The 23042-nt window shown below is 40.0% G+C and overlaps 2 protein-coding genes across 3 annotated transcripts in view; one reads left to right on the forward strand and one right to left on the reverse strand.

Moving 5' to 3' along the window:
* Positions 1 to 23042, reverse strand: part of LOC137294098 (dynein regulatory complex protein 8-like) — a 118220-nt gene that overhangs the window by 67473 nt on the left and 27705 nt on the right. The gene's annotated exons all lie outside the window — the stretch shown is intronic.
* The window catches only part of LOC137294087 (tyrosine-protein phosphatase non-receptor type 21-like), a 34962-nt gene continuing 13630 nt past the window's right edge, over positions 1711 to 23042 (forward strand). For both annotated transcript variants that reach the window (XM_067825027.1, XM_067825028.1), the window contains exons 1-8: positions 1711 to 2017; positions 2389 to 2604; positions 14775 to 15054; positions 16394 to 16470; positions 16951 to 17109; positions 17668 to 17756; positions 19443 to 19524; positions 22173 to 22255. In XM_067825027.1, the coding sequence (XP_067681128.1) occupies positions 2431 to 2604; positions 14775 to 15054; positions 16394 to 16470; positions 16951 to 17109; positions 17668 to 17756; positions 19443 to 19524; positions 22173 to 22255 (944 nt within the window). In that variant the 5' untranslated portion in view covers positions 1711 to 2017; positions 2389 to 2430. The remainder of the gene's footprint in view (positions 2018 to 2388; positions 2605 to 14774; positions 15055 to 16393; positions 16471 to 16950; positions 17110 to 17667; positions 17757 to 19442; positions 19525 to 22172; positions 22256 to 23042) is intronic.

Genomic DNA, 23042 nt, shown 5'->3' on the forward strand with positions numbered 1-23042 from the left:
GCAATGAAGTAGGTACGCGTTTGCAATAATGTATTGTCAGTTATGCTTTATTTAGTTGTGAAAGCTGACCCCTGTTGTGAGTTTTGTGGCAGTTGGATGCGAATGGTTAGGGTGGTGCTTTTTGCGAGACCTTATGTGGGTATATTGTTTCATTAGATGCACCCACCCTATTCAATATTGGGTAGGGTAAGAAATAAAGATATAACGTAAGATTATTGAATTAAAATACTACCGAAATTACGTGTCACTGTACAGAATGTTATTTCGAGTTTGAGACGTCAAGATGAAACAGAAGGGAGATATAAGATTGTTGGTATAATATACAAACTGTAACCTATCCAGAAGAAAAAGGTAGAACAAAGAACCTTATTCTAACGGTGGCGTAAAATAATTTTACCTTTCACTCCAAAAATCGAAGAATGTGCGATCACGTTTCTGAAGATCTGTTTGACACTATGATTGAAATCCCTCCCCTAAATTCTGGCCGTACAGACGCAATTTAACTAACATCCACATTTAGCCATATGTACATTGCCTTGTTATAGCTGAATGGAACCAGGGCAGAACGGCACCAGACTGGCGAAAATGGAAACTGATTTATGGGCTAAAACTGCATCATATATGGAACAAAATATAACATTGATTTTCATGTTTTATTTCAGGTCATTACGGCATTAATAAGATTATCATATCAACATATACAAACAAAGTATGACATTCATGTTTTATATCAGTTCACTATGACACTAATAAGACTATCATATCAACATATACGTGTATAAACAAAGTATGACATTCATGTTTTATTTCAGTAATTTACAAAACTCTAAATGATATGGGCCCTGGAGTAATCTGAAGGTTCTGTTCTTACGTGGGTGTAGTGTGTGAAGGCCATTTCTGCTGACCGAACCGTGATTTTGCGACATAAATTCAGAATGATCTGTTCGCTCTAAATGACACACCAAGTTGGTATTCTCTGCATGATCAGACCCCAGCCACGACATGGGCACCTCTCAAGTTGAACATGTGAGTGAGTGAGTGAGTGAGTGAGTGAGTGAGTGAGTGAGTGAGTGAGTGAGTGAGTGAGTGAGTGAGTGAGTGAGTGAGTGAGTGAGTGAGTGAGTGAGTGAGTGAGTGAGTGAGTGAGTGAGTGAGTGAGTGAGTGAGTGAGTGAGTGAGTGAGTGAGTGAGTGAGTGAGTGAGTGAGTGAGTGAGTGAGTGAGTGAGTGAGTGAGTGAGTGAGTGAGTGAGTGAGTGTGCATGTACGTGTATGTGTTGTTCACCAGTCTACATATAATTCAATATATTAATAAAGATACCCCAAGCATTTTTAAATTGTATGACTCTTTTGTCATGAGCCTCAAAGTAATTTGGTATCACATTCAGGGCTGTAACAGTTAAAATTGTTATGAACTAATGACTTTGATGTCACAACACTCCTTAAATTCATAAATTCTCTGGTGACAATCCCCTGATTAGTCACCAATAAATGGACCGCAATTTACAATACAAAACTTCAGCAACGTAAGTGATTTTGAAACCTTGCAAAAGAAATGTTCGAATGCCACTGTTGATCAGTCGCTACTCTATGAAATATTCGCGAAACATTCACAATGTTGCAAAGTCATTGACGTCCTTGGAAAGATTCACCTGCGATGCGCACCTGCTCCGTAGGTAGAAATAGTTGTAAGGGAAATATAATGTCAAACCACTTTTCTGACTTGGGTTGACAACAAAACATGGACCTTCAGTCCTCGTTATGAGACATCACGGTTTGTGATGACACATGCAGCAACAACGATGCGGGCGGTCTTCCCCACGTATTTAGATCATCGTGGGAAGATAGAAAAACCGCTTGCTCCTCTGTTTGGAAATACACAGTCGTAAAAATAACACCACCAAACTCATTTGTCACCAGAGGTTTCGATTGAAGTGGAGGGCTACATCAGTGACAGTGATAAAAAGGATTAGCGGTGTACACTAGCCCCCGGAACAACGCGTAATGTTTTATCGAGAAGTTAGTATTATCTCACTACACCCATGTCTCTGTACACCTTCTATTTCACGTGTTTACTTCACATATCTGTATAAATTGAATAACAAGTATCTTGTCCTTTAAACTTAATCAATAAGTAATGTTCCTCTGAAACGAAGTTATTATTGTATTAAAGGTATTTGTTATTAATTATACACTTTTAAATGAGTTTAAGTGGATGTCAGTTTCTTTTTATCTTTATGTTGTCCATTTGTGATGTATGTGCCAAAACGCTATCATTTGTTTACATTATACCATATGATTTAGGTCAGAGCTGAAGTGATTTCTTACACACTCAAACCCACACCCAGATATCTTAAGACGAAAACCTAAACTATGTCCATTTGTTTCAGAACAACGTTTTATGAAGAGCTGTGACATTTTGGATTTTAAAAATGCCATTCAAGTGGAGACCAAAACGGACTCGTCGTTATGACATATCATCAAAGAATTCATTCATAGTTGGTGTGTACCTGTTGGATAGTTCATTCTTGGAGTGTACCCTGTCATCTGATAGCACAGGCCAGGAGTGTCTGGACAGCATTGCACAGAGAACTGACCTTATGGATGTGAGTTAGTTACTATAGTAACAAAAAATAACAACCTTTCAGGCTATTACTTGTCACTTTCTTTCATTTATGTCATGTTGAGTTTCCCTGAACCCATCTGTCCATCTGGAATTGTTTTGTTATTCTCTCAGTCTTCAATGACAGACAGATTCTGAATGCTGAGATTTCTCCAATAACATAAATTGTTGGGAAGATTAAATGTTTGCCCACAAGAGTACTACAAATAAGATATCATATCCCAAAGTATTTCAACTTTCAGAATTAAATGTAAGTTAGCACTAGGGAGAAATTCTGGTAGACAATTTTTTGACTACATGCATTTTTGCTTGAGTTACATGACTCAAATGTTTACTGTTTGGAAACTTGAAAAAAAATAAGACAGACAGGAATTTGACTCGTACTGGGATGTGGAGCTCTGGGTTAGAATTGGCCTTCAGCAACACATGCTTGTTTAGGGATTCTACTAATGGGATTGGGTTGTCAGAATCTCTGATTCTCATGTGGAGCTGTGGGTTAGAATTGGCTTTCAGCAACCCATGCTTGCTCTGGCTACAAACAGGATTGGGTTGTCAAAATCCCATGATTTGGTTAATGAATGTCATCATTTCCTAATCAATGCTAATAAAGTCAATCGCTGGATTGTTTGTACTAGAACTGACAACTTACAGCTAGCATATATCTGGATATCTGCAATATGGCTGACCGAGGTATAGAACAACAAACACAGAATAAACTGGGGTTAATTAGATGTACACAAATAAATATATGCATGAAATGTTTCATAAGAATGGTAAGGTAAAAAATCGCATTAAACATATTCACTGTTTTCATGTAGCTGAATAAATGTTTGCTATGAACATGAAAAGGAGCTTATGTGGGTGGAAATGTCACAGTGGCCTGTGTGGTATGAGAAGAAAGGCTTTGCCTGAGGCACATTGTGACAGGTATAATGCTCCTTAAGCTTTTGTTTCCAGATTGTGATGTATGTACATCTGGATTGACAGTGTTATGTGTGTATGTTATCATGTCATATGGAACTACGTACATGCCAGCTGCCACTCATGTCTCAGTCAGTGCTGAGAATCGGACACCAAATCCATTATCAATTGGGGAGGACTCGTGGTTTATCGATTGTAATGAAAATGTATACATTTTTAATGTAATCACCAAATTTAAGATGTTTCCCCGGTTTTTTTTCTTCTCTAATTAGTGTATTTTTATATCTAATATTGGCATGTAATGAAATGCATGGATGCAAGAAAGATACTGGAAGTGCAAGTAAACAATAACAGTAGTTAAAACACTTGCAATTCAGTTAAGTGCATGTTTGTTTGTGAATATTTGTCATATTTAATATTTAGTTTACTTCATTCAGTTGTATAATACTAAAACAACACAGTTATAATTAATTAAAAGTATGTTTCTTACAAATGATAATTATTTTAATCCTTCTTTCAATCAGTTTTTCAATTATTTTCGATCATCAAAACACCACTAGCTAGATACATGCCTATTGCTGCACATCTCACTGTTGGACAGAACAGAGCATGTTGACAGTATTGCTACACTGAGGGGTCTGGTTGGTTGGTTAATGCCAGACTCAGCAATATATAATGGTGAGTTTGGAAGAAACAGTCTAGTGATCAACATCATGAGCAATGACTATGATGAGCTGTCAACCAAGTCAGTGAGCCTAAACAGCTCATCTTGTTAGTCGCCTCTTATGACAAACATGGGTGGCTGAAGACCAATTCTAACCCATGTCTTCAGTGGTCTGCAGATAAGAGGTAAAATGTATTAAAACACTGAACTTCCAAGAGAGCAGTTCAGTTGCATATGGAGTTAACCATGTTATGCCCACATAGTCTCTAAGTTCTTGCATTACACAAACCATGATGCTGTTCAGGAGTGTGTTGAGTAGTCTTCTTTGTCACTTTCAGTCTTATACTTTTCGTTGGTTTTAACAGTGGTTTTAATAATGGTTTGAACATATTTATTTCCGTAACTTGTACACAAACTAGATTGGTAAATTGTCTAAATACTCTCTCCCAGTAGCCATCTATTTTCAGTTTCCACAGAAGCATCTGATTGTTTGACAGACAGAAACAACCGAGGCTTGGGTATTCCTTGGTCAGATTGTATGTTAGCGCTTTGAACATGTCTTTCAGTGGTGTGGAATTCAGCTCATCACCATTACCAGTGTCATTAATATTATTTTTGTTGTATTGCATTGTTCAGCTGGTACTGACATAGTCAATATAGACAGACCTGTTGAATACACACTGCTCATGTGTGACACCTTACATACTTAGTGTCCCGTGAAATATGAAGCTGAATCTATGTTAGCCCTGTTACAGTCCACTTCTCTTTGCACATGAAAGCACAATGACAGACGGTACCTACAGTGTGGCAATGTAATAATTTCCTTCCTATCTGTATATTGTGGTTATGTCATGTAGAGTTGAGCCAGCTTTGGATAGAGCAGCCTCTGTTATCGCTGTGACCAAGGTTGATTGTTGGTCTTTATCTCTGTTGGAAGGCCTCTTCACTGTACAGCATCATACCAGTTTCATGATGATTAAACAGATTTACTTGAAGGTCACCTTGATCAACTTGTAGTCAGATAAAGTGATAATTTCAAAACCTTTCTGATTCTTACATTTGATAGAATGGTTTTGAAAGGTGCCTATTTCTGCTGCGGGTTGTAATTGTGTCTGTTATGGTGCAGCTAAATATATGTTGCTATACAAATTGTTCATGTCGAGATAATTCCAGCAGGGATTTGTCATGGCCTGTTCTGAAGCCAGTATTCACAATCTGCAAAAAGGAACAGGAACAGTTCCAAATATACAATAAAATTTCTCAGCTCATAATATTTAAATTGTATGGATTGAAGTTTTGACTTGTATTTCACTGATGAAAGAACCAGGTATGATATTTGGTGTTTTGATTAGTTTGAATGCTGCTTGCACATCCAGGAGCATGGATGTGAAGGGATCTTCTGTTTTTACGTACACAGTGACTGCACTTTCTGCCAAGTTTCTTTGTAACATAGGTATTATTAATTTTACCAGAGAAGGAGACTAAAGTGTGAATATACCTGAGTATGTTTTACTGATGACAAAGTGGACTTTTTGTGTCATCTGTAATCTGAACCGAAAGTTCAAGCGAACCTGTATCACCTTGACATGTTGATTGTCATCCATCCTTGGTATCTGTCATAACCTTTTGAATCAAGACATCTCTGGAACTAACAGGTTATCCAAATGATGCCGTCTTATGTGCAAACTGTTTGTCAGATTTGATTTTGAACATGGCTGCAGTGTCGGCTGTATTGAAGGTGTATTATCGACCTAACAAAGTGATTTTTAAATATTGTGGTACCACATCATTTGCATCTTATTTTCATCTGTATTTTTAAAGTTGATCTTCTGACACTGTGTTACAAGAAAGAATGCGTATGTTCAAGCATTATTGTGTACTACATTCATACCATCGTACAGTCTAAGTAAACTTAGTCTCAGTGTATTTCGTTACACTCCACCAGTGAGTCTTAACAAAACCTAGTAGAAGGTCACGTCAGGTAACCTTTGAGCAACCAATGAGCGTCCGATTAAACACGAGACGGTAAAATAGTTTTAATCAATCAGACAACGGCTACTATTTAGGGATGAGAGGGACTTTCAAAATATTTAGGTCACTGACACAGGTCTTTCCACAAACAAAAATAACACAGTTATTTGACCTGTAGTATATACGCTTTAGGGTTTCTATTGACATGGTTACCATTAGCTAATATTTCCGCAAGATAACATCCTTGAGTATTGCCAAAAACACTATTTTCAGCGACTGTTTACTCACCATTGTCATGGTTGTACATACGCCGTGTGCATCACCCGGAAGCGAGCGTATGCTAAAAAGCATTCAGAATCACTCGGGTACGAACCTTTTCGAGATAAAAAGGTCAAAAGGTATGTGCAAATGTGCACTTTTGCAATTTGGTAAGCTGTGTTCTGATTGGTCAGTCTCAAAGGTTACCTGACGCGACCTCCCATAAGGTTTTGTTAGACTCAGTAGTGTAGTGTAACGAGAAGTACCGAGGATAAGTTTACTTAGTCTGTACCATCGTAGTGTTGTTTCTGTCTCAAAACATAAGTTGTTTACTTTGATAGACTCTTGTTGACTGTTTAGATGTGGCAGATTCTCAGTATGAAATCAGATGAGCTACAGCAGCTTTAATTTGTTTTTCTAAGATGGCTGTAACTTTCTTTCCAACTGCCATCTGTGTTTCTTCCTGTATTTACTTGAAGAAGGCAGATTTTCTCATCATGGTGATGTTTTGTATTTTGACAAAAGGCTAAGATAATTATGCATGCTGAAATTATAATAAAATAATGTCAAAATGATAGGCTTGTCTTTATGCTGTTTACTCTGAAACTACAACACATGCCTGTGAGTGTGAGTCAGTCCTTGTTGATACCATTCTTTCAATCTACACCTAATTTTACAGCACTTGCGCTGTCATAGGTGTGTTGAGGGAGTGTAACATGATCCCTTCTGTGCTGACTGTGGGACCCAAGGTGTGTGTGTAGACTAACAGCATGTCTCTGAAATGAACATATTTTACACAACGAAATCATAGTAAACAAAATATAATGTGATGAAAAGGAGCCCATCGACTTTCATCATTTAACTGTGGAAATCTAGACTTGCCACAAGTTCTAGACTTGTGTGGGCTGTTTTGGATATATTTGCTTCAGGGTCTGCTAGACAGACTAGCGTTCATGGGACATGTAGAGTCTTGCTTGTATATAGCTCTGTGTCAATGCATGTTTGTCCTTTGAAGGGGTACTCCAGAGTGATCTGACTGTGATATTAAAGGTCTTGTCTGGGCAGAGTGGTTACCTAGGCCCAGGAGGGTCAGGGCAGGTTATTTTTACTTTCATTTCCATGTAATTCTACACCCTCTTCCTCTAGAGTCATGACCTGTAGTGTAATTGGCAGAAACTGGAAATGTGAAAAGCTGTTGGGAGTTGTGAACATAGCTAACAATAGTACAGAGTAAATTGCTGCCTTTGATATTGAACACTGTTGTGTCATTTAGAAAGGCTTTAGAATTGAAGTAATTATTTACATGGAAAATAGTCTGTGTGGGAGAAAATTTCTTGTCTCAGAATGAATGAATCCTTTCAACTCTAGCAGGGCCACAATCTTTTAGACAATATAGATGTTTTAACAGCCACTTGTAAACTGTATTGGTAATATATCTAGATAAAAATATAATATATTACACAAATGTGAATGTTTATTAAACAAGTGGCAGCATATCCCAAGTCTGTCAACAAGGAATATACAGCTGTATGCACAAATTGTACAAATCTGGTAAAATCAGAAAGATTTGTAGATGTTATTATCTTTTCATCATTCACACTTCTGGTTTGCTGATGAAGATGAGGCACTGTCTTCCTTTTCAAAGAATGAGTTTATATGGTAATGTGATCAACATACGAGGGGATGTCAATACGTTTTGAGCCTTGAGCATTTTTCATACCCAGGTGTCACAGCCTATGGGACAACATTGAACCTTGGGGTGTAGCTGATGTGATATATAACTTTTGGTATCCTACTCTCAGAAGTTATTGAACAGCTCACATTGACAGAAAGAGACCCCTCTCTTGGCAGTGAAAATGCATAAAATTGAGTATAGAGCAGTAATTAAGTTTTTAGTTCTTGAAGGAAACTCAGCAAAGAACATTGAAGAAAGGCTTTCAGCAGTTTATGGGAGGTCTTCCCCTTCACCTGCTACCATCAAACGATGTGTCAATGAATTTAAGCATGGTAGAGAGAATCTTGAAGATGACCTCTGTCCAGGTCGCCCAACAACAAGCACTAGTCAGGAAAACATTGACAGAGTGCATAGACTTGTGCTTGAAAATCGTCGAATCACACTCCACGAGTTAGAGGAGTCCACAGGCATTTCACACGGATCCATCGAGACAATTCTTCATGAACATCTCATCATGTGTAAGGTGTGCGCAAGATGGGTGCCAAGAATGCTTACAGATGAAATGAAGCAAACAAGGGTCACCATAAGCAACTCCATGCTAACCAGATACAACAAGAATCCAGAAGATTTTCACTTTAGGCTAGTAACCTGTGATGAAACCTGGATCCACCACTATGATCCTGAGAGCAAACAAGAATCCATGGAATGGAAACATGTCACTTCTCCCAGGACCAAAAAGTTCAAAGCCTCCAGATCAGTGCAGAAGATAATGGCGACAGTCTTCTGGGATAGCAAAGGCGTCATCCACGTAGATTATTTTCCAAAAGGAAGAACAATGAATGGGGAATATTACGCTAACTTGTTGAGGTGAGTGCGACAGTCAATCAAGGAGAAGCGCCGGGGCAAGATCAGACGTGGTATTCTCCTACATCAAGACAATGGTCCAGTACACACCTCTCACGTTGCAGCCACTGCTGTCCAGGAATGCGGGTACGAAATCTTGCCGCATCCCCCCTACTCTCCAGACCTGGCACCAAGTGATTACTATCTGTTCCCAAATCTCAAGAAACACTTGCGTGGTCGTAGATTTCAGGATGATAATGAGCTTATTGCTGCTACTGAAGCTTGGTTTGAGGACCAAAATGGCGCCATCTACAGAGATGGCATCAGCGCCTGGCAGAAAAGATGGAACACGTCTCTTGACTCTCAAGAGGGGACTATGTTGAAAAATAAATGTGGTTCATACCAATATTTTGTGTTTTTCTATGCAAGGCTCAAAACTTATTGACATCCCCTCGTAGTTGTGATGATGTTGACAGTGATGGTCTGTGATGTCATTACTATTGTGACATCATTAAACATGAAGTCAATTGTGATGCTTATTACCTCAGCAGTGATACATGTCTTTAAGAAATACAGTTAACCCTGCCCCAGTGTATAGTGTAATGAACTAAACTTTTGATCAGAACTATTTCGGGTTAAGTACGAGGACTTTAACATCATAATGCATCAGGACAAATGTGGATAGAGCGAACTGTAGTTTTTTTCTAAGACACCAAATTTAATATGTACTGACCATAAATCTAAGGCAGAAAACAAAAAGAAAAATGATGGTGTCAGCGACCTAAATTAACAATCTTCCCTCAGGGCTAACTGATTTGTTGGTCTAATAACATGTCTGTCCCCATGCAGTAACAAGCATGCTACCACAAAAATAAATGGTAAACAGTTTAATGATGGTTTACAATATTTTCTCCAACTTGTTTTAACTGCATCTGTGATTAACGAAAACCATATATGCCAATGTGAATGGCACTGTTCTCCCATGAACTAAACTTTAGAACCCTAAATCCAGATGGCTAGTCATGCCATGGATCCATTGTGAGACTGTAATAATTGAAAACGTCACTGTATTGTTCTTTCATTGACAGTTAAGCCATCGAAAAGTATGTGTGTAGTGTTTCCACTTGTGGTGTTTGCCAAGTGAAGGAACCACAAATGAAGAGACGGGGTAGATGACCATAGGGAACTGTATGGGATGATGAGAGCTGACGTGCCTTGTGACATCAGTAGCTAAGGCTACGTTTGATAAGAAAAGAAGATAGAAAAAACTGTCATGTTGATGTCAATACAGCCTGACATCATGCAAAAAGTGTATTTTATCGCCTGAGAAATAACTGTCACTGCCTGTGATTTTTATTGCGAAACACATCACAGAGTTATGTCCTAATGCTTTAACACTTGTGATTCATGTAAATGTTTATTGACTCGCACATGTAGATCTGAAAGGAAGATACAGCATATTGTATCATCAGTGATGGTAATCTAGTATGTCTCTGTCTGCTGAAGGCATACTAACTTTCCTTCCATGCTTGTCATTTCCTGTAGATACAGTGCTTCCTTTGTGTTGCCATGACATTGTGGTCTACCTCTTTATCCCATTACGTCTGTACCTTTCTGTCACCTCACTACAGGGCAGAAGGTTGCCCAGTTTGAGGGTTGTGTTAATCATGCTATGAGGAAACTTGGTAAAAATAGCTTTCCTTTCCCTTCTTGTGAACAGGCATTTGATATATACATCATGTATAGGATATCTGCTTCATCATGCAGTTCATCTGGTGTAAAGTTAGAAGAACGTACAATTCATCTTATCCAATTTATACAATGTAGTGTGAAATTACTGAACTATCCCAATTAAATTTCAGTTTTCCTCCAGACAACTAATTATGTACTAGCATGAACTTTGTTTTTAGCTTCATTATCTGTAGAATTTAGTGTTTTTGTGTTTGTGTTTCCCCAGGGCATTTTTGCAATATTTAGCAGGGAGCATTGACCAGCATTTTCTATTTGGCTCCCTGCTCTTTTTTTAATAAAATAACTGATTTTATATCTTGGTGGTGTTTACTTTCTGTTTCATGTTGAAGATGAATGAAATAACCGTGCTCTTTGAGTTTTTAAAAGTCTTATGCATGAAAACTTAACACAGCATACCCATTTTGAAATTTTGTCCCTGTGCTCTTTTTTTATCCTTTGGGATATTGTATATATAGACAAGTATTGGCTGAGGTTTCTAGCCAATCCAGACCAGATATGGGCTTCAGGTTTGTGGCTAGATGCAGACAGCTACGTATCAGCTACCAGTGTAGCTGGTTTGAATTTTCTCCTGCTAATTCATATATTTGCTGTATTCCCTTATTCAGTAAACTCTCCTGAAATGTTACGAGATGTTTCACTTGATATATACATTGTCAGTTGTCCCTGACGTACAGTTATTTTGTGGAAACAAATGGGTATGATTGTTGCATGTCTTCTTCTGGTACAGTGGGGCACTTTTTTTTGTTTTGCTTTTAATAGACGGGCATTCTTTAACATTATGAAGTCCCTTTTCATTTCATTATGAAGAAAGAGTGGATAGTTTTAGATGGCAATGAATCATTGTCCAACAAACTGAACCCATCTGAAACTTTGGTTGTACCGGATGTTTTGATCATTTCCTGTGTGGTGTCTACTTGTTGAAGTGTAGTCAAAAGACCCACTTGAACATGCTGGACAGGTTGGGTTGAGCTGGCCAGTGCTAACTGTTATGCATTAATGGTTATGTCAGATACGTCCACCTTGTCCCTGAGTCACTGCCTGAGTGACTGACTACCTGTCAGCTGGGGTGGAACATAGTGAGGATAATGTTGCTAGTGTAGAAACAATGGAGTAGCCCGTAGTGTGTGTGTGCCGTGAAGGTCGGGGATAGAATAGGCCTTCAGCAATCCATGCTTGTCGTGGGAGGCAACTAATGGGATCAGACAGTCAGGCTTGCATATGGTTGACACATGTTCCCAGTTACGCAGATCAATGCTCATGCTTTTGATCACTGGATTGTCTGGTCCAGACTCAATTATTTTAAACGCAACCACATAGCTGGAATATAGCTGAATGCGGTGTAAAACTAAACTAAACTCACTCACTCACTCACTCACTCACTCACTCACTCACTCACTCACTCACTCACTCACTCACTCACTCACTCACTCACTCACTCACTCACTCACTCACTCACTCACTCACCATTAGCATGTGGAGGGGAAAAGGGATTGGACCATAATTATCAACTTTAATTCTTGGTTTTTGAATTATTTTAAACTTATAAAATGATGCCAGCTTTAGATGCAGACCAGGCATACAACCCAAGTTGAAATTTTCACAATTCTCAATAATAACATAACTAACTCTTACCACTAATAGACATGGCTACTTGACTGTTAATCACAGACTAATGAAAACCTAGCCATCTTACACAATATACTAGTCCAAGATGAACTACAGACTATATAGTATCTGGATTTGACTGATGGTGTCTGATGCTGCTGGCTAATGGATTCAAATCTCTGATGACCTAAATTTGTTCCTAATAAAAATCTGTGTTGAAAGTACAAGAGTTATATATATGTATGTGGTGCATATTTCAAACTGGTTAAGAGCATAGATGCTCAAAGTTCAACTCTCAGGCTTTTTCAGCTTATGTGCTTTGACATAGGTTGTCCTTTAATTTCACAACGTATTATGCATACCTTGCCTTATATTTACCCAGTGTATTTTGGGGTGGTTTATTTGTCATTAAAGAAGAATATCAGTTTCATATCACTGAGCTCACTGAATAAGTCAAGAAAATAGCTCTTATGCACAGTTACACGTATATGTACTCAATTCTAGATCAAAATAGAAAGTATTTTTTTTTTTAGAAAAATAACCACTCTTGGTCGATAAGTAGATAAGTAGGCTCCGTGAAACCCTTGTGAAAAGCAAGGTCTAAGTAAATGAGATTATCCATGAGTTGAGGTCATGTTTCATCAGTTCCGACAGATTTAGTTTAAAATGTTATATTATATAGTCATAGTTTGATGAAAATAAGCTGTGAATAAGGGTTGATATTCCCTGATGATATTCATTTACACAATCCATATTTACTTCAATATTGCAAATGTCTGAGCGAGGTCATGTGTTACTTAGCCTTTGCTTCGACTTATGGAGCACAATAGTGCAGGGGGAAGTCATCTGCCTATCACACTGAAGGTCTTCTATCTCTGGTGGACACACCTAGGTTTGGGTCCCGAGGAAGACCCATTTGTGTAGTGTCCTTGGACAAGATTCTCAAATCCACATTGTCTCAGTTCACCTGACTGTAAAATGAGTACCCATGAGGATGTTCTGGCTGTGTGAGTAATTAGTTCCTTGCACCTAACAGTCAGCGTGGCTGAATGGTACCCAGGGACTTGACAAAGTATTTGATAATACAATGGTGTCCTATGACTGGCCACAGTGAAGTGAGCAGGTAATGTGCCTGGATATAAATACCATAAAAAGCAGACTATTTCTGTTACTTTTCAAACGAACATTGCAACTGAAGGCCGGTACTCTGAGATCCCACTTTGGACATTTCTTGGTTAAGGTCACCAGATTGTCTTAGTTGGTGGTCATGCTTGACCTGCTGATTGTATGTGTAGATCTGTGTTCTAGCTATTAACCAACTGGCCAACTGGCCAGTCTGTTGCTGTGAGAACAGTTGTCAAATTATTGATGGTTTTGTGGTACAGCTATTACTTTCTTGACTTATTAGCCAGGCATTTCAGAATGAACAAATGAAAGCACACAAATGAATACGGCTACTTTATTATCCTGTAGTAGTGATATTTCAATATACAGTAACTATTCATTGACCATATTCGGTATTAAGCACCCAATATTGTCCACACACTTCGGTTTCCCTGGTCTTTGCATGAATTTTTTTCCCTACCTTTATTACATTGAATATGGTACCGTATACTCACAAAAAATACACATGACTTGTAAGTTTGTAATCTCAAGTAGCAACTGGAATGGGACTAAGTCAGTATGGCAACAATGGTTTTGTAGAAGGTTTTGGGAAAACTGTCAGAAATGTTTAATGTGGAAGAAATTATTGCTGAGAAGAAAAACACTTTGCCCTCATTCCATGCAAAGTGGAAATATTCGATTGCTGTGTTGCAGTCTTAATGTAGTGGTCTCATGTCTTAATCCTGTCTTTTATTGAACTCATAATACACAGCTTATAACAGTTTTTGATGTTCATACATTCTGTTTTATACAAACTTAAGAACTTTATCCAACAAACAGTGTATTGCTACCCTATATGAACTTGTATATTTATTGGTACACTTCCAATTTGTATGTGCACCTACTGAACTGAAATGAAAAAAAAGATTTTCTAAAAAACACAGCAATGGTTTGTTATGTGGGTTAATGTTCTTGGTTTGTTTGACAATGTTAATATCGCTATTGATATTAGAACATGGTGTTCAGTATTGACTAGAGGGACTTAGTTCATCAGTGCTTGTGGCCACAGTACACAGTATGCAGAACTGTCTGTGAATCCTCAGAATTACGCAGATTTGATCATGCTGGGGTCGTTCTTGTGAGCTGCCCGAGATCCCAGGCTTATTTTCCTCTTTTGTTTTTTTCATTCATACCTTGTGTATATAATCTACAGAAACCCTAAGTCTTTCCACATTAGAGCTATAACAAGGACCACAAGGTTGTGATGTTTTTTTTCCTCTTAATAGCAAAAATGGCCAGAACCCTGATGCCTGGTGTATTTCTGCTGAGCCATTAACCTTTGTTTCTGTCCCTCCCTCAGACACACTATTTTGGGCTGCGGTTCATCACCAAGAAGCTCCAGTTCCAATGGGTAGACCTCAGCAAACCTCTGAAGAAGCAGCTGGACAAGATGGCGGAGGCTTCCCATCAGCCACCTTGCCTCTACTTTGGTGTCATGTTCTATGTGTCCGGTGCACACAAGATCCCCGATGACACAGCCAGGTTCCACTACTACCTGCAGCTCAAGAATGACATCATTGACGGCCGTGTACCGACCAGCTACGAACAAGCACTGCGCCTGGCAACCTTCAGTTTACAAGGTAAGCATTTTTTTGGTTCAGCCTGGATTTGGGGTTTTGTAGAAGATGTATTTGAAAAGGGGAAACCAAATGCAAGATTTGACAAATGCAGGTGGAGAAGACTGCCCAATTCACAAATGAACAACAACACTTTCTTGGCCAACATTGTGCAGGTCTGTCATACACAGGGATCTCTATGGAGCAAATGGTCAGTTGAGGAAGTCGCTTGCTGAATCTGAAAAATGGTATTTTCAGAAGGATATTTGTATATTAATACATAGTGTAATGTAAGCATGCATAAGTAATTGGACTTTCTGCCCATGTTAAACTGTTAGTGGGACATTTTGTATTTCAACGGGTAAAAATCCCCAAATCCCAGCCCAGATTGATCTATGCATATGAGGCTCACATTGCAGTGGTGTCACGTATTGCCCCATAGCCAGCCAATGTTGGTATATTGTATCAGCAGACTTGTGTTGGATTATTGGTGTTCATGGACCAGATCAAAGAAGGAGTTAGAATTATTGCTGTCAATATATATGGATTTAGTGCAGTCAAAGTGGTAAGCCCTTATAATGTAATAAATTGTATTCTGAGTGAAAATTTTGGGTGTACTTCAGGTTTCTTTGATTTGTGTTTAAATGGTCTCTGGCATGAAGCTAATTTGGAACCGTGTGAATTATTTACTAAATTAATGTAAAATATGTTAAAGTACGCCCGTTGTTTACTTTGACTTTAATTAAACTGTCATCACCACAAATGATTAAATAGTCACTTGATAACATTGGGTGCTCCTGAACATATTAAAGCAGTATGTATTACAAGTGGTAATTTTTATCTGAAGCTTTGAATGTGGACATGCGCATATCTGTCACTGGTGTTAAGTTCTTGTACATTTGTCTTATGCATTTGTCTGTTGTGATATTTCTGGAGTATTCCGGTCAAACTCACTCAAACTCACTCATTCTTAATGATTGCTGTTTCATGTTTATGTAAATAGTGTGTACTGAGGTGTGATGAGCATGATTTGAAGATAAACGTGTGCTGTCAGTATCTTACTTGAAGTGTAGGATGGTGGCCTAGCGATTAAGCCATTGGCTTATCATACTCAAGATGTGGGTTTGTTTCCCCAAATGGGTACAATGTGTGAAATCACGCTGAAGGTCAGAGTTTGATTCCCCACATGGGTACAGTGTGTGAAGCCCATTTTCTGGTATCCCCCTCTGTGATAATGTAGAATATTACTAAAATCGGCTTAAGACCATACTCACTCACTCACTTTGTGTGATGCCCATTGCTGGATTGTTGCTAAAAGCAGCATAAGACCATACTCACTCACTTGGGGCGTGTTCGATTTCAGCGGAATATGGAGACTTTGATTATGAACGTCACACAGTGGACTTTTTCAAGGACAACAAGATTCAGCTGTTTCCCAAGGTACGTTCCTCATCACCGTGGCCCCTCTGTTGAATATATGTAGAATGCATGGTGGTAGTGACAGTTGTATGAGTTCAGGTACATGATATGGAATAACTGAAGAAAATCAGCTCAGAAACATTGTCAGTCCTGTGTGACTGGGGTAATATGATATGGATTATAATATAAATTTGAGTTAGCCAACATGAGAGGCCTTTTAAAACATTCTTTGCTTGTAGGGTTTGAGTTAATCACAATGAGGGTAGTGTGTGAAGCAAATTCTTGGTGCTTCGTCCTTTGCTTGAATCTGCATTAAGCCCTACTCATTTACAACAGTGTCTGAATAGGCTAAACTTTCAGGAAATGTTTTGGACATTTTCTGCTTAAAGTAGACAACAGTGGTTGAACATCATAGCTTTTGTGGGGTATTATTATTTTTATTGATTATTTGAATTAGTTGTGGTTGTTTAGCACTAACACATATGTCGTTTTCTGGTGCAGACGATGACAAAGAACGAGCAGACCCTGCTGGAACTGTTGATGGAGGCCCTGAACATGCATTCCAGTCTCCAGGGCTACCACCCGCTGAAGGCTGAGATACAGTACATCAAGGAGGTGCAGCTCATGGATGGATACGGCATGGAATACTACACAGCTAAAGTAAGTCATGGCGATACAAGTCTTATATCCTCATATCCCTGAAATTATGTGTTGGTTTTCTAATTTCTGCCCTGTTTAGGAAACCATTAAAATCAAAAAGAGCTGTACTTAAGGGGAGCGGGGTTATCCTACCCAATGTAAACCTATCCCTCACATGTTCATATGTTTGTACTTGGTAAATTTTTACCATGTTAGACGAACGCTTAGTCTCTGAATATAAGTAACAAACAAACCCATTTTATTTGAAAAGCACACCCAGTAAGTTTGGAGGTTCTTGTATGTGGGACATCTAGTCTTGCTTTAGGCCTTTAGTATTGCAGAGTGTGGTAGGCAGCAGGGAAAATAATGTGGTTCAGGGACTGTGAGGCAGACTGAATGTCATGATACTGCTTGTAACATGGTAATTGCAAATTTATTTCACCAAGAAGAAAACTGTTGCTTGTAAACTCAAACGGATGAATTATGTGTATCATCAAGCGCAGTACAGGAATCTACAGGTCTGGGGTTCTACATTCAACTCATAAAAACCTCCACCCGTACTTTGGTTATTTGTTGCAGGATGACCGAGGGAAGGAGTTGTACCTAGGTTCATCTGTGACAGGTATCTTTGCCCGTTACTTGGATGGACAGGCTCCTATCTTTTTCAGGTGAGTCACTCATTTGCTTGGGGTATTTTCAGGGTAACAGGCTGAAACATACCCCATGTCTTCCCTACACCATGCCGAACCTTTCCTTACACCACACCACACCGGACCTTACCCATACCTCGTTGGATTTCGCCACACTTTACCAAACCATCCCTCACACCTTGCTGGTTCTTCCCGCACACCTCACTGAACCTTACCCCACATCTCACTGAACCTTCCCCCAATCTTGCTGGACCTTACCCATATCATGCCAGTCCTTTCCCAAATCTCGCCGAATCTTTCCCTACACCACACAAGACAGACCCCCAACCTCACTGGGCATTCCTCTCACACCATCCCCAGACCTTCCCCCCACCACCACAGACTTTACCCACACCATGCTGGACCTTCACCCCACACCATGCTGGACCCTCTCCCCCTACACACACAAGACCTTCCCACACCACAATGGACCTTTCCTCACACCTCACCAGGCCTTCTCCAACCTCTGCCAAGCCTTCCCCACATCTTGCTGGACCCTCCCCCACACCATGCCCGACCTTCTCAACACCACGCCAGACCTTCCCCACTCCTTGTTGGACCTTCTCCACACCGTGCCAGACCTTATTTACCCCATGCTAGACCTTCCCCACACCATGCCAAACCATTCCCAATGCCACGCCAGACCTGCCCCCATGCCGCTTCAGACCTTCCCCACACCATGCCAAACCATCCCCAATGCCACGCCAGACCTGCCCCCATGCCACTTCAGACCTTCCCCACACCATGCCAAACCATCCCCAATGCCACGCCAGACCTGCCCCCATGCCACTTCAGACCTTCCCCACACCATGCCAAACCATCCCCAATGCCACGCCAGACCTGCCCCCATGCCACTTCAGACCTTCCCCACACCATGCCAAACCATCCCCAATGCCACGCCAGACCTGCCCCCATGCCACTTCAGACCTTCCCCACACCATGCCAAACCATTCCCAATGCCACGCCAGACCTGCCCCCATGCCACTTCAGACCTTCCCCACACCATGCCAAACCATTCCCAATGCCACGCCAGACCTGCCCCCATGCCACTTCAGACCTTCCCCACACCATGCCAAACCATTCCCAATGCCACGCCAGACCTGCCCCCATGCCACTTCAGACCTTCCCCACACCTCGCCAGACCTTCTTCGCACCTCACCAGATCCTCCCCCACCCTCGCCAGACCTTCCCTCACACCTCGCCAGACCTTCCCCCACACCTCACCAGATTATTCCCCATGCCATCTCAGACCTTTTCCACAACGCGCCAGACCTTCCTCTCCTTGCCAGACTTCCCAAACACCTCCCTTCCCTCACATCTCGCCAGACCATCCCCCATGCCATATCAGACCTTGTCTACTCCACGTCAGACTGTCCCCACACCAAGCCAGACCATACCCCCACATCATGCCAGACCATCCCCCACACCATGCCAGACACCATGCCAGACACCATGCCAGATGTTCCCCCACACAAAGCTGGACCTTCCCCACAAGCTGAAGTTTAGGTTCACTCAGAGCCAAATCTTCCCCTTGTGCATAAACCAAGTATTTGTTGAGGACAATAAACTGCTCATAATTTGATGAGCTTCAGTATCAGGTGGAAACAACTATGAAGTGATGATGTGCATTAGCATCCCTCAAGGTAATTTCTGTCTTATTTACAGATGGGGAGAAATAGCCAAGTTGTCTCAGAACAAGAAAATGATCGGAATTGACACATCCAAGAGCTCTGGTCAATACCAGATGGTGAGTTAATATAATCACAGACTTTTACCACTAGTCTGAGACTTGTAAAACCTTTTCTGGTGTAGTAGTACTACAGTATGCTGAGGTAAGAATATACAGATAATATTCCCCAAATATAATTGCAAGCTGTCAGACCTAAGCCTTTTGGCATGGACTATAGGGGTTATGTTTAGAGATTGGATCAGTCACCTCTTTTCAGCGATCACTGATGAAAATTTGATGGATGAATGAAAATGTACGTCAAATAGAGTTGGAGTTGGTAAATTATCTTTGTCAGAGAAAATACTGGATTTTTTGCAGGTTTTTATTATTTGTTAGTTAAGTGAGTGAGTGAGTTAAGTTTTACGTCGCTTTTAGCGCAATATTACAGCAATATCACGTCGGGGGACACCAGAAAATGGGCTTCACACATTGTTCCCATGTGGGGAATCCAACCCGGTTCTTCAGCGTGAAGGGTGAACCACTATGCTACCCCAAGGCCCCATTTGTTTGCTAAGGATAAATTAGGTTAAGGAGAACATACAAGCACCTGTCTTTTACAGACAAATCATGAGTGTGTTCTTAAACTTAAAAATGTCAAAACTTACTCAGATACAGTCTTGCTTCATTTATCCGAACCTCAGATGTCCGGAAAACTCGCCTTCCGAACGAAAACTCCTTAAAACGAATTCACAACGTTGTAAAATTACTCACATATCCGGAAATCCGGTTTTAGTAACCGTACGGCCATTTTCACAGACAAAACACTAAATTATGTGCACTTTTGTCTCGTATATCCAGATGGCTGAGCACCTGTATGTTTACACATGTGATTACTGAGGGCCTTGCGTGCCGTAACAAAGAAGTCAGCAGTCTTTGTATCGTGAGAAGATTAATTACCTCTGAGTAGCAGGGTGACACTGAGTTAATTTTGAGGCGCGTCAATTTGTGGGTCACTATAATTAATTAATCTGGATGATCAAGCAAGCCTAGACAGCTGTGAGCGAAAAAACATTTGCAAACTGCTTTTGTCATGTGGATATTATCCAATCAAATGAGGACCCACAAGTAGACATGGCCTTGTCGGAACTTCGCGATGCACTACGATCCTGTGCACAAGTTGCAACTGTTACTGCTGATGATCTTGTGAATGTCGACAGTGACGAACTGACCGACGAAAGTCCTCTCGCTTTTCTATACAGTCAGTGGAAAAGACTATGACTGATTTCTTCAAGCGAGGATACCTGCACACATGGCCCATGATTCAGATATCCGAAAATTCGCTTATCCGGACAATTTAAATAAAAACACAAGTGTTCGGATAAACAGGGCACGACTGTATATAATATATCCCTGTTGGAAAATACCATACAAGTAAGTCCAACCTGTATTCTGATTTTATGCTATGAGTTGCATTCTTTGTTGGTCTGTAAATGTCAAACTTTGTTGGGAATTGATGTTTACTATCCTTGGTATAAGGATTTTTGAAAAACAGTTGGGTGAGGTCAACAGCATTTGCAGTACCTGCCTGTCCAACTGCATCCTCGATATCTCCAGGGTATACGTTCCGATAAGTCTCCACTATACCCTGGACGCATCTACGGCTCTGCCCGATAAATTTATTACCTCCCTTTGCTGGCTCTGCCTTCTCACAGTAGCCAATAAGCTAGGCCACCGTTATAGCTGAGCTTGCCAGTGTCAACAAAGGTAGCGGTCGCAACTGTGACGGTTTGCCCATGGTGCGTCCCAGATTTTAGGGAAATCATACAAACAAATTGACAGGTCCGAAACTTTAAAACAACATAAGCAAGAATGCCTTCTAACTCTTCCAGAGAACCTCTGCGTTGTTTATGTTGCCAAGTATAATCGGTTAGCTAATTAAAAAAACGAAAGTGAGTTGTGATTGGTTCGCTCAACTTCCCAGCATAGACACCTGACTGGATCAAAAGACAGTCAAGGGAGGTAATAAATTTATCGGGCAGAGCCGTAGATGCGTCCAGGGTATAGTGGAGACTTATTGGAATGTATACCCTGGAGATATACATTCCAACTGCCCAGGATGGATTGTTTTCAACACGGACTGACAGATTCCAAATTCACCTGTCCAATGGTTGGTTTAGAAATTAAATGCAACATATATTATATTTGGGATTAGAGTTTCCTTAGTAAAGGACAAATTCTATCACTTTTTGAGTTGCATCCCATCTGGGATTCGAACCCACACCTGAAAGTCGTGGTGACTGAGTAGGTTAGGGGGTGGACTTTGTGTGCTGGCGATTAGGTGCCTGACTGAGGGTGCGGGGTACAAACATACTTGTCTTCAGTCTGAGACTCAACTCAAAAAATTACTGGAATTTGTGCTTTTCAAATAAAGTGTAATTGATATTTAGTCATTTGTGTAAAGCAGGGTTTTATTCACCACATGGGTACAATGTGAGATGGCCATTTCTTTCATCTTCATTTTCAGCATAGTGGTAAACTAGGTATGCTGTTGATATCATGGCAGTACCACATTATTATCCTCTTAATGCTCTCAAAATCTGCAGCCACTGACTTCTTCTCAAAATTGGTCCACATATGTGCAGTATGAATTTGAGGTTTTCTTGTTTCTCTCTTAAAAATATCTCATGTGTGTTGTGCTGATTTTTATTCTGTGTTTGTTTTTGCAGGAGGACTCTGACAATGCTAAGTATTTTTCCCGCATGGCACAGCTGCAGCTCAAGTTCTACAAGTCCAGCAAGAGCAACCTCAAGTAAGCGGACAAGGGAGATAATCAATAACCAAACAAAGTAACATTCATCTTCATCATTTAAAACTGCCTTGTTACCATGGCAACTAATTTGTGAATGCGTTGCATGCTGATATTGAATGTTTGACAGTTAACTACACGTAAGTCTTGTGTTAAGTAACAGGCATGTGTAACTGTGGTAGACCAAGCATGACAAAATGTCCCTGTCTTCTTTGTAGGTTTCATATACAATGGTTGTAGAAATATGCAGCAAAGATATATGATATATATAACAAATACAGATGCTGAAACTTGTAAGATAACATTGCATTGTTAATACATGCAAAATGTTCCTAATATCATTGCAGGAATGAAGAAATCTACTATGACAATCCACTAATATCACTGCATGCAATCTGTCGTGGTTACAGAGAGAAAATTAAGATTATTTGTTGAAATATCCTTTTCACGTTATTTGAGTTACAAATACTTTAAAGTATTAAGTGCAGGTCTTCATTGTGTTTTATGTATGTATTCTGTATTGTTGGAAGTTTCGTGCATGAACATAGTTCCAAGTGCACGCTCTCTGTTGGGAACAGAATGAGATTCACATTTGATAATGACCATATTTTTGGTTCTCTGACCAAAACAGCAACTCATCCTGTCTTAAAACTGAAGTGTAAACCTGTGGGTCACCCGTGCCATTTTTTTCTGATTGTCTGATTGTTGTTATATCTGTGGGGTATAACTTTTGTTCTAAATTTGAAATAAAAGAGAAATGAAAGTGGGGATTTTGAAGATAGGGAAGACC

This window comes from Haliotis asinina, chromosome 8 (genome assembly GCF_037392515.1).
Source record: "Haliotis asinina isolate JCU_RB_2024 chromosome 8, JCU_Hal_asi_v2, whole genome shotgun sequence".
NCBI classification, from domain to species: Eukaryota; Metazoa; Mollusca; class Gastropoda; order Lepetellida; family Haliotidae; genus Haliotis; species Haliotis asinina.